The sequence below is a fragment of the Etheostoma spectabile genome, chromosome 15 (genome assembly GCF_008692095.1).
Source record: "Etheostoma spectabile isolate EspeVRDwgs_2016 chromosome 15, UIUC_Espe_1.0, whole genome shotgun sequence".
In the NCBI taxonomy this organism is placed as follows: Eukaryota; Metazoa; Chordata; class Actinopteri; order Perciformes; family Percidae; genus Etheostoma; species Etheostoma spectabile.
The window spans coordinates 7,736,933-7,751,587 of record NC_045747.1 but is presented as its reverse complement, the minus strand read 5'-3'; the positions used below and the strand labels follow the sequence as shown (position 1 = coordinate 7,751,587).

The following is a 14,655-nucleotide window of genomic DNA, read 5'->3' as shown; positions in this document are numbered from 1 at the left end:
TATATATATATATATATATATATCCGGAAAACTTTCACATGTGGTGCATTCAGGAACCCTCTGACATCTAAGCTCAAAGAGTTGTATAGGAATTTACAACTTCTTTCAATGGTACAAAATTCAGGTTTTTATGTTTAGAACATCAGCGTTTTTTTGTATTTGATTTTTTAACTCCTGGATACTGTGTTTTTCCGCAGTAAGTTTTGTATTAGGCCAGTGTGGGCAACGTTGCAAATCAATTGACAGGATGTGTTTATGGCTGAATTGGATTTTTATATAATGTGATGAAGTAACTTGATCTGTTTTTAAATTGCTGGATTGTCTAAAACAGACTCTTATATTCTCAACTGATTTTCCAGAAAATGTATTATAGATAACTTCATACATTTTGCCCAATCCTAATGGATTGTTCTATAATGCACAAGTTTTAGCTGTATTACTGTGAAGAAAATATAACTTCCACAATGAAAGGATTTCTAAATAGTAACTGGGAAGGATTAACTATCTCACCAAAATGCACTAATGCTTTGCATCCAAATCGGCCTTGACACTGACCTTATGAAGCAGGTTGGGTGTCGACCATCATCATCCATATATGACCATTTCAGATTGAATACATTTTCTGTGTCAATTACAATATATAAGTCACTGTTTCTGCTGTAAGTTACATTCTTTTGGTCAAAGCAATCCCTTGTGCACAAGTAAGTAACCATAACATAGAGTTTATATTTGGGGAAAAATGTATTAAATGGGTATTCAATATTTGTAGTGAAATTAACTTAAACCAATGGCCTGGACAATAGAAAAGCAATCTGAATATGTAAGGTAAAGCATACATGATTTGTAGATAAGGGGTTAAAACATGTAGAACTACATATGATACTTTACTGCTCATTAACTATTACCAGTAGATCAGGCCTGCAGTCAGAATGATTCATCTGTTCTTTCTCATATCTCTGCATGGAGTCCTCATATGTTGAAAAGAAGCTTTCCCTGTTTGCAGTAAAGACCATAATACATCAGTCTCTTACTTATCTGCCATGATTCCTTCCATCTGGCTGTCAGAGCTGCCTGTTCCAACACTGCACGCTGAAACAGCATTGACATCCTTATCATCTTTCAATAACAAGAGCAGGATGGAAAGTTTAGAGATGGATTTGCACTGGTGCAGCTTGTTGTGTTTTTCATTTGTAACTCTCACCTTGATTGTTTCAGTTAAACAGGAAAAATGTGTGTGAGTGTGTGTTTGTGTGTGTGTGTGTGTGTGTGTGTGTATCTACAGTCACAGTTGGCCTGTTTTGTTTGTGCTGATTTTAGAAAAATGTTTGTGCATATACAGATCGAGAGGCGGTTGGAGTTGGTGCGTTTGGTGTCACACAACACACACAAGAGGCTGGTGTCCTGCCTGCAGGGTCAGCTGGGCACAGACACAGAGAAGAGACATGTAAGTGGCACTCAGTTTCTCTTTACAGTTTTTTTTCATTCACCAGTTGCCCTTTCTAGACACTTGCAACTTTGAACAGGCATTTCATAACCTCATCTTGTTATCTCAGCATGTTATCAACACCCTATATAGTCAGGATCTCTATTTTAAGTTTTACACTTTGCTGTCAGAGTCACTCTGTAGCTCATACAAAAATTAAAAAAGGGTGAATCACTGTAACATCATTGTCAACATTAGCAAGGACCTGCTATCTTGTGCTATAAAACATAGGATCTCCAGAGGAAAATATTCAGCACTGGCCTCCTGCCAGCTTCACTATCACTCAATAACAGACCTACCTCAGACGCACACACACACACACACACACACACACACACACACACACACACACACACACACACACACACACACACACACACACACACACACACACACACACACACACACACACACACACACACACACACACAATAATACTGAAAAAACTCTGAGTGAATCAGTTTTATGTTACCTTGTCGTACTTTAATATTTTTAAGGATAGAATTATTAAATGATGAAAACTCCCAAAAGCTTTTGATATTTATGTCTGAAAAATAAATCACTAATTACCTAAATCGTAGACACTTATCATTGGGTTATCTTTTGACTATTGGTTCCCCACATACTTCAAAGTAGGCTAAACATTATTTGATGATCTGCTTGCAGAAAAAGCTGCCCCTGACAACGCTGTCCCAAGCCATGCAGGAGGGAGGCAGTCAGCTGGGAGACGAGAGTCTGTTTGGGTGAGATGCCTGTCTATCTCAAAAATAAAATTCCATTAATCTCAATTAACCATAATACAACATTGAAAGTGATTGATTTAAGTCAAAGGAATGTGAAGGATCTAACAAGGGGCCTCTTTTGTGAGTGTTTTCTTTTACATTAACATTTTTCTCACTGTGAGACAGTGACAGTCATATTTGTGTACATTCCTGTGTGTGAGCAGCAAGATGATGGATGTGTGTGGGGAGGCTGAAGGCAGGCTAGCGGCTGAACTGATGCACCATGAAGTCCAGATTGAGAGAGACATCCTAGATCCTCTCAACCAGCTGGCTGAGGTGAAAACACTGCAATTCTCCTCATAATGTAGTGATACCTTATGACCAGCATGGGTCTGTGTTTAAATTGTAAAAAAAAAGCCTGTCCAGGATCTGTACACACTGTGTGTTTTAATCTTCAGATTGGATCAAATTCAACATGGCCTTTGGCATCTCGTGTGTTACATTACCATTCTGCGTGATGCATATTGGCAAAATGTTCTCACGGGAAAGGTGTTATCCTCAGTGTTGACTGACGTGTGTGTGTACTCATGCTGTACTCATGATCCTCAATGTTTCTCTCACAGATCGAGATTCCCAATATTCTAAAACAGCGAAAACAACTTGCCAAACTGGTTCTGGACTATGACTCGGCCAAGACGAGGTACACTGGCTCTTAGTCTTGATCCAGCTCTATTATTATTATTAAATGTTAACTTGAATTGCAAATGAACAAAAGTTTGCATAGATAGAGAGGCAACCTTTTCAAATCAAATAAGCTCATGCTATCAGTAGACTAAGTGTCTACATAATGTTTCGGCTTGCAGGTGGTTCCAGGCAACAAAGTCCAACAACCAGGCTATGGCAGCTAAGACTGATTCCCTTAAAGACGAGATGGATGAGGCTCTCAACAAAGTAGAAATATGCAAGGTAGATCTTGTTTTAAATCTCTCTTGCTGTTCACAGTTTTCTAATTTATTACTCACTCACTTTGGTATGCTGTGTACACAGTATTTAATCAAGACACTTTTAATCTAATGGCTGAACATTCCAGCCAGGGTCTCTTCATCAGGTTAGGATCATATTTTTTGAACTGGGTGAACAAAGGAAGCCTTGTAACAGGAACAAACACGCTATGCACATTATTAGGACCACATAATTAAAGGTCATTGTTTTGTCCTCTGGAGTTAATTTGCGTTTTAATGAAAGGTTTCTGTGGAAATTAAAGCAGAAGGTTTAAGGTTTCCATAATATTTTGCTATTTATGGAAATATGTATATATATTTTTTTTTTAATCCAATTTTAGGACCAGCTCGCTGCAGACTTGTACAACTTTGGATCCAAAGAGGGAGATCATGCACGCTATTTTGTCATGGTGGGTGCACCTTCGTGTAAAAGACCTCGAATTAAAATGCAAATGTGATGCAAATATGTTCCATTCCACTATAACTGTATTATTTGTTGAATCCCTGCTTCACCGTATGTCAAAGGTTTGTTCATATGAACTGTGATTATGTTTGTTTGTTTGTGTATGTCTACCAGTTATTAGAGGCGCAAGCAGACTACCACAGGAAGTCTTTGGCAGCTCTGGAGGCAGCTATACCGACTATCCAATTACAGCAAGGTGAACAGCAAGACCTCAAACATGCATTTATTAAATGTGCAAACAATATAATTGAGCGTAACATTTTCCGAAAACAAAATTACTAAAATCAAATCTCAGTTTCTCTCCTAAGTTGTATTTCCATAGTGTGTTTACATGCCCTTATTTAACCAGGTTACAATCAGCTTCCTGCAGTATGTTAATGAGAAATACTTTTAATTGGGGATTGGATTTACTTGATTTACTTGGCTAGATTTCACTGGAGAAAAAGGATTTCTAGGCTTTTAACATGTATGCCTGTGCATGATAAAAACTTCAAACAGGGAAGGTTTCACTGTAACAGCAAGGCAGTGGGATGAAAGGAGAGATCATTACACCTAGCATTATAACATCTCAACTGTCAACTATAAAATAACTATAGAAGAATAATTGACAGACAAATAACAGAAATGCTGTCAAACACTAGTCTACACTAAGTGTAAAGACACTTACTTCTCTCCCAGACTGCTGGATGGAGAAGCCAGCATTCGGCATGGCTCTGGAGGAGCACCTGAAGAGGAGTAACCGTGAGATTGCACTGCCTATGGAGGCCTGCGTCATGATGCTGCTGGAGACCGGCATGAAGGAGGAGGTATGGATAGAGTGATGGCAGAAGAGTAGGAGAAACTAGGGCAAAGTTGAGGGTTAATTAACCAGAATTTGGACAAAAACTTGAAACCATAAAACTTCACTCTATCAGAGCTGGAAGGAGATTACTCTCTAGAAAGGGCACATACAGTCTGGAAACATCTGTGTCCAACTTGTGGTCAATTTGCCTGACAGGCCACAGGCTGAGAGAACAAGCACTGTGTGTGCAGGCATCTGTTATGCATTATCATGATCGCTATTGCACTCTTAAAAATGTAACCATATCACTGGACTCCCCAAAGAGGGCAGTTTTATTAACGCAAACAAAACTCTTGCTGTACAGCTGTCTACTACTCATCCCGAAAGAGCCACATCTCTTTTGCCAACAAAAACAACTTGAAACTTGACTTTCTCTGTCATTTAGTAGATGGTACACTTTGTGTGCTTTACTTCTCCTTTATTGATACCAACCCAGACTTACTTCTTTAATTTAAGGATGAGGTGAAGGTCAGCTGTACTTTTTGATAAAAGCACTAATCAGTCATTTTCTTTACATTTTCCTGGCAGGGTCTCTTCAGAATAGCTGCCTGAGCTTCCTAACTGAAAAAGCTCAAAGCGGCGCTGGACTGCTCCACCTCGCAACTTGAGGAGTTCTACTCTGATCCCCATGCCGTCGCTGGTACAACCTCTTCTACAAATCCGTAAAAAAAAAATTGAAACCATCTGGTCCAGATCATTTTCTCATAGCTTTTCTTTTCATACACAGGAGCCCTGAAATCCTACCTCAGGGAACTTCCTGAACCTCTAATGACTTTTGGCCTGTACGATGAGTGGACACAGGCCTCTAAGTAAGAAGACACACAGATATGGCTCTTTTAATATCCTGTAAAACAAGCTCATTCTGTGCTAATAAGCATTGCTTTAGATATTGTGGTAATTACAAGCTGCGTGTGCATGTGTGTTCCTGTTCTCAGTGTGTCTGACCCTGACAAGAGGCTTCAGGCCTTGTGGGTGACATGTGACCGTTTGCCAAAGACTCACAAAGCAAACCTCAGGTAAGAGCATCCCCACAATGTGTTGTTGCATTTTTTGGTTAGTTTCAAAAAGTAAATCAACAGAACTGAATGTAGAGAGTTGATTTCTGTTCAGTTTTTCACTTTCATAAGTGATTCTGCAGATTCAACCTAGTTCAGGAAGTCATGTTGGTGTCTTATTAGACGTCTCAACAGAGCACTCACTTCTAACACTTGTTCTCAACCCGGGGTCCCAAGATAAATCTGAAGGGTTGAAAATGTTTTAAAAAGTGGTTATGAAAAATAAAGAGAAAAATTATTCCTGTGACATAAAATTATCTTTATATTTCTAACTTATGTTTTTTTACGCCTCTTCCCTGGTGACAGCCGTGGCCGGAAGCATTATGTTTTTGCGTTGTCCGTCCCTCCCATTCTTGTAAAAGTGATACCTCAGGGGACCCTGGAGAGAATTTCTTCAAATTTGGCATTAAAATCCACTTGGACTTTAGGATGAAGTGATATTTTCTGAGCTTTTGATTTCCAACGGTACTGAAGATACTAAATTTACACTAATCATGGGTGTCCACCTCGAAATAGTGGTGATTGTATAGATCTTCTATGATGTCCAGTTGAAGATAAAATGCACTTTATACCTTTTTATTAAATTGTTTCAACGTCTTTACTACATATATTATGAGTTTGGAGAGACATGGATGTAAACTACAAGTTGGATGAGACATACAACCGCAAAGTGATAATTCTAGTTTATATTGTAAAATACTAGTCACTTTTACCAGTACCAAACAATTTCAGAAAAAAACTCTGGTTGAGCTGCTAAAACTCCTATCCACACCAAGGCCATCCGTTTGATTTGGGGCTTGGAATACAAGTTAGCTAACTAGCCTGCAATGAAGGAACGGTTTCAGTAGTTTAGAGTTTTTTTAAAGCAATTGGAGTCTCTGTTTCAGGTATCTGGTGAAATTTCTGGCTAAACTGGCTCAGAACAGTGAGGTTAACAAGATGACTCCCAGCAACATTGCCATAGTCCTTGGGCCCAACCTGCTATGGGCAAAGACTGAGGGGTAAGAACTGTGTATTGTTATGTCATGTTACCTTTCCGAGTACAAAATGAAGCTGAGGTTGATAAAGCTTCTTCCTTTCCTTGTCTGTCTTTGGTTGCGTTCAGGACGTTGGCAGAGATGGCAGCAGCCACATCTGTCCATGTGGTCGCCATCATTGAGCCTATTATCCAGCATGCTGATTGGTTCTTCCCTGAAGGTAAAACATCTTGGTTTGTTGTTTTTGCAAAAGTACTTCTTCTCCCTGTCTCACCTAAGAGAACAGAAAAGATCACACAACACGAGAGATTAAGGTGGTAAAATGTACTCCAGTGTTGTTTGTTGGTGTACTAATTCCTAATGATAAATGCCGAAACTGAGACTGGGGTGTTTTTATCTGAATATATTGAATGCAGTGCCAACAAAATGTATAAGTAGGATTTCTTTCAACCACCTTAATTTGTTTTTCAAAGAAGCTTCAGGTTTTGGAAGATCATTCCAAATGTTTCTGCATCGCTTTAAGTGAGGAATGTGTTGTCTTGACTAAATAAACTTTGTATATGGTGTCCCCATTACGTTTGCTCTCTCAGACATGGACAATTAACTTGCTAATGCTGGCCCTTAGCGATTGTTAGAAGGCTTTTTTTGGAAAAATTGGAAATCCCTAGAATCTAGTGATTTCCAAACCTAGTGACACGATTAAGTGAAAGCTGAGATGGGTTGATAGAAACTAAACCCACCAAACAATTAAATTACAGCATTCATTACTAAACGTATACATCTTTGCTAGCCGCTCTGTGAGGCTGTGTTCAGGCACAATGGTGAATTGAGCTGACACACAATGACAATGCTCACATCCTGATGTTTTGCAGATATAATGGTTACCAAGAACACCATCCACCTTTTTAGTTTGTTAGCATGTTAACACTTGCAATTATTATTATAGTTTTAAACAAATAAAAAAAGTCAGATTATAAAGTTATTACTAATCCTCCTGAGAAGAGCATAAATATCTGTATCAAATTATTGTTCATCTCATACCCTTGATATATTCTACTGTAAATTATTACATTAGAAGATCATCTTTACCATCATTGTAATTTTTGTCTCTCAATTTGCTTCCAACCTTCTTAACTCCAGAGGTGGACTTCAATGTGTCGGGTATGTTTGCCATGCCCACCCACTCAGCCATGCCAGACCCCGATCCCGTTCTGGATAGGAAACGCCCAGGCAGCCTAGTGGGGCAGGATGGGGACAGTCACACCCCCCGTAAAGACAGGTACCTGCCTCGCCCCAACCTCAGCCTGCCTCTCACCCTCTCGTCCCGTCCCAAGACACTGAGCAGGCAGGAGTCGCGGGGCCCAGTCATGTCGGCTCTCTATGTAGTGGCCAACGAGTCCATCACAGTCACAGAAACACCCACGGAAGATCTGCCCAGTCCAGACTTCAAAGCTGTGTCACAGTCTAATGTAGCTCCCATTAATCCAGTTATTGATAAGTAAAAGAAGGGAATGATGTTTTTCTTGTGATTTTTGGACCACATTTGTTATGTTGAGGTTATTTCCGCACAAGTTAATCTGTTTTGTTTTCCTCAAGATACCAAACGTGATGAAAAAGCTCTTTAAAAAAAAACAGTCTCAGTGGGATACCATTTTGTCTAGAGCTATAATTCTCATGTGTTACTCTTGTGTATTTTTGTGTTATCTCTTTTGTTTCCCAATTAAAGCTTGGGTCACACTTTAGGTTGCTGGTTTTATGTTTTGTGTGGGCTTCCTCTGTTGCATTTTGTCTGTATGGTGTGGCATCTGTCTCTTCTGTCCCTGCAGAGATGTCGCTGTTCACAGTTCTATTTAAGAGGTCACTGTCATGTGGTTTCATGTCCTTTTTCGGTTCTTCCTTCTGAACTGATTTCATTGAACTCAGGAAGTGGCGTCTTTTCTGTCTCCTGCACCATCTCTCTCTTCCTGTCTGTTTCGGTCTCTTGCTCTTTCATTCTGTCTGATGGTGTATAGTTTGCCCTCCTGAACTCTCTCCCCTCTCCCCCCTCCCTAGCACTGTTAACAAACAGCCGGAGCCCACTCCACGTAGAACCAACACTGTAAATAGAAAGCAGCAACAGCTAACCACACCCACCTTCCAACCCCCATTGCCCGCTCTGGAAGCCGGGGGTCCTGCCCAGCCTGAGCCCCTGCCCCAACTCCTGTCCCCGACTACAGAGGCTGAGCAGCCTGGCTTGAGGGGTGCTAGTAGTGGGGTTGGTGGTGGTCTGGGTGGTGGGGTCCAGGTAGCTACAGTGCAACCTCAGGTTATAACCCAGCTCAGCGCAGAGGAGAGCAGGTAAGGAAGAGCGAGCTGAGGTAGCAACAATACTCCACCGCCTGCTCGCAGCCAATCAGCAAATGTTGTGCTCACCTGCCCTTTATGTTTGTTGTGTGTTTGATTGGTCTTTGAGTTTTAGTTCCCATGTTGAAAGGCCTAAACTAAAAAAATCATTAGAATAGCAATGTCTGTTACACCTTCTGATTTTAATTGGACTTCATTTTCACAAATCAAAAATGCAATGCAACACAAATCATGTAATATTTTGATAACAGGCAACTTTTATCCTCCCTGCTTGTTGTGATGATTGACCAGTCTGTTTGTAGAGATCTACTCCCCTTCTTGCCTGCATGTCTGTTGAGTGTTTGACATCTTTGTGGCAATGTCTGATTTTGCATGTAAGACATTACAGTGCTTTTGAACAACTGATTTTATGATGTTGCATCCTCTTCTCTACACTTGTCTTTACATTGTTTTGTGACTTATTCCACGTGTGATAACATTCATCAAATTGAATTAGCGTTTGAATGGAATTATGTGCTGTTTGCTTTATATATTGCTTGCATGAGTTCTTCCAGTACTTCTTTGGTAAAGGTCCCATGGCATGAAAATTTCACTTTAAATTTTTTTTTAACATCAATATGCGTTCCCCCAGCCAGCCTATGGTCCCCCAGTGGCTAGAAATGGTGATAGGTGTAAACTGAGCCCTGGGAATCCTGCTCTGCATTTGACAAAATGAAAGCTCACATGGGCCGATCTGGAATCTTGCTCCTTATGAGGTCATAAGGAGCAAGGTTGCCTCCCCTTTCTCTGCTTAACCTGCCCAGAGAATTTGGCCCTCCCATAAGAGAGAGATGACCATAGTGGCAGTTTGTCAAGGCCACACCTTCAGCCTCCCCCTCCCCCCCCTTCTCTCCTCCTCAAAAGCTACAGACTCAGAAATGGCACTACTGAGGAAAGCTCATTGTGGGACTGGCCCTAGTTGCTCAAGGCTGAGAGACTTCAGATTTGGTAATATGGAACCACTAAGGTCTATATAAAAGCATCCAAAGACCACCATGTCATGGGACCTTTAAAGTACAGATGACATGATGATGGATTAACATTTGGATTCATTGTATTCCCACAGCCCAGCCCGTGAGCTCTTGTCCACCCCTCCTCCCCAGAGGAATGGTTCAGTCCATCTAACAGTAGGAAGCCCCCACTCTCAAGGTGGATCCAGAGGGCCTAGTCCACACATGGTTCGCAGAGGTGAGAGAATGTACGTTCCTCTACTAATTATTTTAATACCATCAATCATCATATTAACCATCAATATCATGTAATTATGTTTTCCTCTATAGGCACAAAAAAGCAGGCACCAGCCCCGCCCAAACAGTCCAGCGCCATTGCTTCTCAGCCAAGCAACACCCAGATATCCGGCTCCACTCATCACCCACCCATCACCCCTAGGCGCCACCTCGGCAAAGACAGCCCAATCCATGCCCCGAGCCACCCGCCTCCACAACCTCCTCAGTCAGAGCCTTCTCCCCCCCGCACTCCCACTCCTCCTGACACTCCGCCTCATGATGGATCGCACTCCATCCCGCTGTCTTTCTACCCCTCTGGGTCACTCCCTCGCCCCTCCAGGCCGGCACCCAGGCCACGGCCCCGACCCAGCATGCCGCCACCCCCACAACCTGCAGTCAATGCCACTGATGACGGTAATGGCCTCTGCGGCTCCGCCTCCAAGATAATAACGGGTAAACAGTCTCATGCGCCTCGCAAATTATGCTTTTCAATATTTTTATATTACGTTATACGGTATTTGAAACGTGTGCAGTATTACGATATTTACATAGCACCAGCAATGCTCAAAAGGAATCAGAAAAGGCAGCGGAAATAGAGAAGGGAATTATACTGTAACAAAAATATTGTTGGAAGAAGCTTCTCTCTATATGTGTGCAGAACGTGTACTATATGATCAAGTGTATACGTTTTTCAGGTGGAATCAAAAGTACCAAAGTAAAAGTACTCATTAGGCCATGTGAAAGGCTCCTGTAAGTGATATACGGTATTCCTATTTAAGCACCATTTTAATGTTTAACATAGCTGGGCGAGATGCAGCTAATTAATTGCTTTATATACTGTTGTTGTTTAACCTTTAGCAGTTTGTCATATTTTATAAGCTCAGATGTTTAGAATGTAAAATCATGATCTGCAACGGAACTAGTAACTTTAGCTGTAAAATAAATATAGATCAGAAAAGGTAGGCTACAATATTTGCCTTGCTCCGTTTTCAATTGAGTGTCCTACATTCAAATTTATATATTTAAATGAAAGTACACAAGTATTGGTGAAAAGGAATTACTTAAAGTACCAAAAGTAAAAAATACCCTTTATGCAGAATTGCATACTTCAGAATAATGTATATTATATGATTATAGTACAATTATTGATAAATTAATGTGTTCTTTACTTTAATGTTGCAGCTGGTAAAGGTGGAGCTGATTTGAATTACTTCATATACTGCTTGATAACTTAACCTATAACAATACGTCATCATTTATGTCTTGATCATATTTAGTATTATCTAAATATGCCAAGTAACTTTAGTTGTCAAATAAATGTAGTGGAGTACAACATACAATATTTGCCTCTGAGTTGTAGTTGGGTAAAAGTATAAAGTAGCATAATAGAAATACTCAACTACCTCAAGATTAAGTACAGTACTTGAGTAAATGCTCTTGGTTACATCAGTAAATGCACTCGGTTACATCCCACCATTAAAGTCAGCCAAAGAATTAAGGAGTTTACTGTGTCAACACTCCTGCACCATTTTAATAAAATAATTTCATAATTCCAAATGTAAGGGACACATCTTTACTGATGTTTAACATGGTTAAAGATGATGTATTCTTCTGTGTAGGCATTGCAACGACTGGAATCACTTGCTGATTGTCTGCTAATACTTTATTCAGTATTGAGTAATTTCAGCTTCTTCTCTATTTATCTTTCTGGCTTTTGGTTTCACTGTGTCATAGTGCCTCACACACTGAATGTAACTGTGGTGATCTGACGCATGACAGGAAATGTGTAAATATTACAGATGTCTGAGCTGCTGGTCTGCCTGTAAGATGAGCTTTGCAAGGCAGGTAATGGTAAGGATCTGATTGGCTGATGTGTTGCTTCTCTGTCCACTGCACGTTTATGTTGCTGTGCATATACTGTATTTGGCATGGGCCGGTAGGATTCTGATGGTATGATACCCTTCGGCAAAAATATCACAGTACTGGGGTACTGAAATTACAGCTTTAAAATGAATTATTTTTTAAATGTCTGGGTAAAAAAAAAAATCTCTTTTGTAAGTAATTTTTAAACAAACTGCACACTGGTAGGGAGAGGGATTACCAAACTGAAGTTTCTATCCTTGACCACTGATAAAAAAACACTCGTACCTTAGGAACAATATGACAGAGAACGTTAGTGGCTTTAAAACCTTGACTTTTTCAAACCGTGGTATACCTTTAAACCAAAAACTGGCCCATGCCTATACTGTATACATATATTTAGTATGCATTTGTCTTACACTTTAACTCTGCTGTCCAACAAAACTAACAGTCCTGTGATTCCCACACCATCATTAATGCTGGATGGTTGGATGGCTTTTGCCTGTTTGCCAGTTTTCTGTAATAACTAACATGCCCCTTAACTGTTTTCTGTGTAAACTACACACATCAAACATACTAAAGACCTTAAACTGACAGTGTGCGGTTATCATTTGTGTGCATTTTTTTGAACAGATCTACTGTATGTAGAAAGTTTGTCACATTTAACGATTAACACACCAAGGATCGTCTTCGCTATAGTAACTGTTTCCACCTCCAAAATGTTAACTGGTACTATAATTGCAATGTTGACTTAAAGGTGCTCTAAGCGATGTTGGGTGACATTACTTCTTGTTGATGTTAAAAGTATTTCCAAACAAAACAAAACTGATTTGCCCCTCCCTCCTCCTCCCTTCTGTGCTTCAGCACACTAACCCCCCGAACCCCCATCCTTAAATCCTTCTTGTTGGTTATTGGCTGGAACACTGGAACACATTTGTGTATTTGGTGGTGCAGGTTGGCACAGATTGGTTTTGTTGCTGTTTGTAGAACCTGGGCTGTCTACAGACACCTTGTTATTTTACAATGTGTTCGGGGGACAGGCAGCTAGCAGATAGTGAGAAAATGTTTGCAGTATGTGACAAAAAATGTTTCTTAAATAACGCGTCACATCACTTAGAACAACTTTAATAGAAATATCGATCCTTGGTGTCTTACGGAGTGTGCGAAGGTGGCGTGCACGCGCTCCAGTTTAAATCTGTGTGTGTTGCTAATATAAGTTTGGTTCATTGTTCAAGACAAGATCTAAACTGATAATTTTGCTGATCAGTACCCCTAACTGTCCTATGCAGACGGAGGCCTATACTTAAAGGGGATTGGACGAGCCCTCATCCCTGAGGTGATTGCGGACCAACAAGGGGAGAGCTCTGCTGGTCAAGAGCCCACCACCACCCCAGCCCAGCAACTAAACCCTCAGATCCAGACAGAGTTTACCGCTCTGTGAAGAAAAAGAGGGATCGCTCTCATCAAAATCTTCCTTCACACAGCTGGTTCATGTAACAGATTTGAATGTTTTGATTCAAATATTGACTGGTAACTCAAACGCTTTGGTTCACTCCAGCTCCTCCTGCTCCACTCACAGGATGTCAGAGTGCTTTCTGGAGGAAAAACTGGCTGCCTTTTCTTCTCTTTTTCTGAGATTCAAACCAAAGACCTCAAAACCACAAAACTCATGTCCAGCTATTAGCTTTATATCACTCTCCTTTTGTTCTAAATACTGCTGGGTATTTGCAGATTGGATGGCAGGACTGCGGAACGCTTATTGGACATAATCTGAATATACTGTATAGTAGCTCAACTCAACAGGTGCTAAGATTTCACTTGTCTCCTTTTTTTTTTTTTTTCAAATCTTGCTGTCGATACTATAAATTCAGTGCTATGAAGGTTTTTGGAGACAGAAATCTGTGGTTTTAGCACCACATAGACCCGACAACTAGTATTTTATTCAGAAAAGTTGTGTGGAGATATTTGAGTGCCAGCCACTGACGATCTGTTTGTAATTTTCCAATTTATCAGTTTCAACTGTTTTTTTTAGAAGGGCTTTTCAATAATTGTCATACACTTCAGCACCGCACTAAACATACTAGTGTAAAGGACCAAAGAAATGGAAATGGGCCAAAGGAAATTAAATAAAGATTTAGAGCTGCTCGGCTTCAATTATGGTTGTTAATAACAAAATATTTTGTGCAATACAAAATGCAGTTGTTCAGTGATGTCTTCGCCACAGTACATGCTGTATATTTTGGTATTTCAGGGGGTTTTCCTTCTAGTAATCCAGTGGGTTAGAGTTTTATTTTGTTTTCTATTTGAATTTTGATTCCAGCTGACCTGATTTACTTAGATGATCAAAGAATAGCTTTTATCATTTAAAGGGATTGTTTTTCTGGATTTTTCTAATCGATTGATTGTGATAAGTGTATTTTCAATACATAGCTTGTAACTGATCACTCCCGTCAAAGCTATGACCAAATACAGCCAAATTCATCTTTGTGTATAATTTTACTACAACTGACAGTCTTGTTGGGGTGTCTTTCAGCTCTTTGTTTTTGTTTTTTTATTTCTTCCTAACATTTGTAAGTGGGCTTTTCTGCACATAATGCATCATTACACTTGATAATTAAAGATTGTTCAACATTGTACAGTGTTGT

At 40.1% G+C, this 14,655-nt stretch overlaps 1 protein-coding gene across 1 annotated transcript in view; it reads left to right on the top strand.

Moving 5' to 3' along the window:
* arhgap17b (Rho GTPase activating protein 17b) overlaps positions 1 to 14,646 on the top strand; it is a 23,339-nt gene extending 8,693 nt beyond the window's left edge. Inside the window, 18 exon segments of the mRNA XM_032536738.1 lie at positions 1,340 to 1,444; positions 2,150 to 2,226; positions 2,430 to 2,541; positions 2,829 to 2,905; positions 3,069 to 3,171; positions 3,548 to 3,616; positions 3,784 to 3,865; positions 4,348 to 4,475; positions 5,039 to 5,150; positions 5,238 to 5,319; positions 5,446 to 5,526; positions 6,453 to 6,566; positions 6,671 to 6,762; positions 7,683 to 7,821; positions 8,595 to 8,879; positions 9,991 to 10,112; positions 10,205 to 10,603; positions 13,300 to 14,646. Coding sequence (XP_032392629.1) covers positions 1,340 to 1,444; positions 2,150 to 2,226; positions 2,430 to 2,541; positions 2,829 to 2,905; positions 3,069 to 3,171; positions 3,548 to 3,616; positions 3,784 to 3,865; positions 4,348 to 4,475; positions 5,039 to 5,150; positions 5,238 to 5,319; positions 5,446 to 5,526; positions 6,453 to 6,566; positions 6,671 to 6,762; positions 7,683 to 7,821; positions 8,595 to 8,879; positions 9,991 to 10,112; positions 10,205 to 10,603; positions 13,300 to 13,451 — 2,331 coding nt within the window. The 3' untranslated portion in view covers positions 13,452 to 14,646.
* Positions 14,647 to 14,655: the final 9 nt, after the last annotated feature.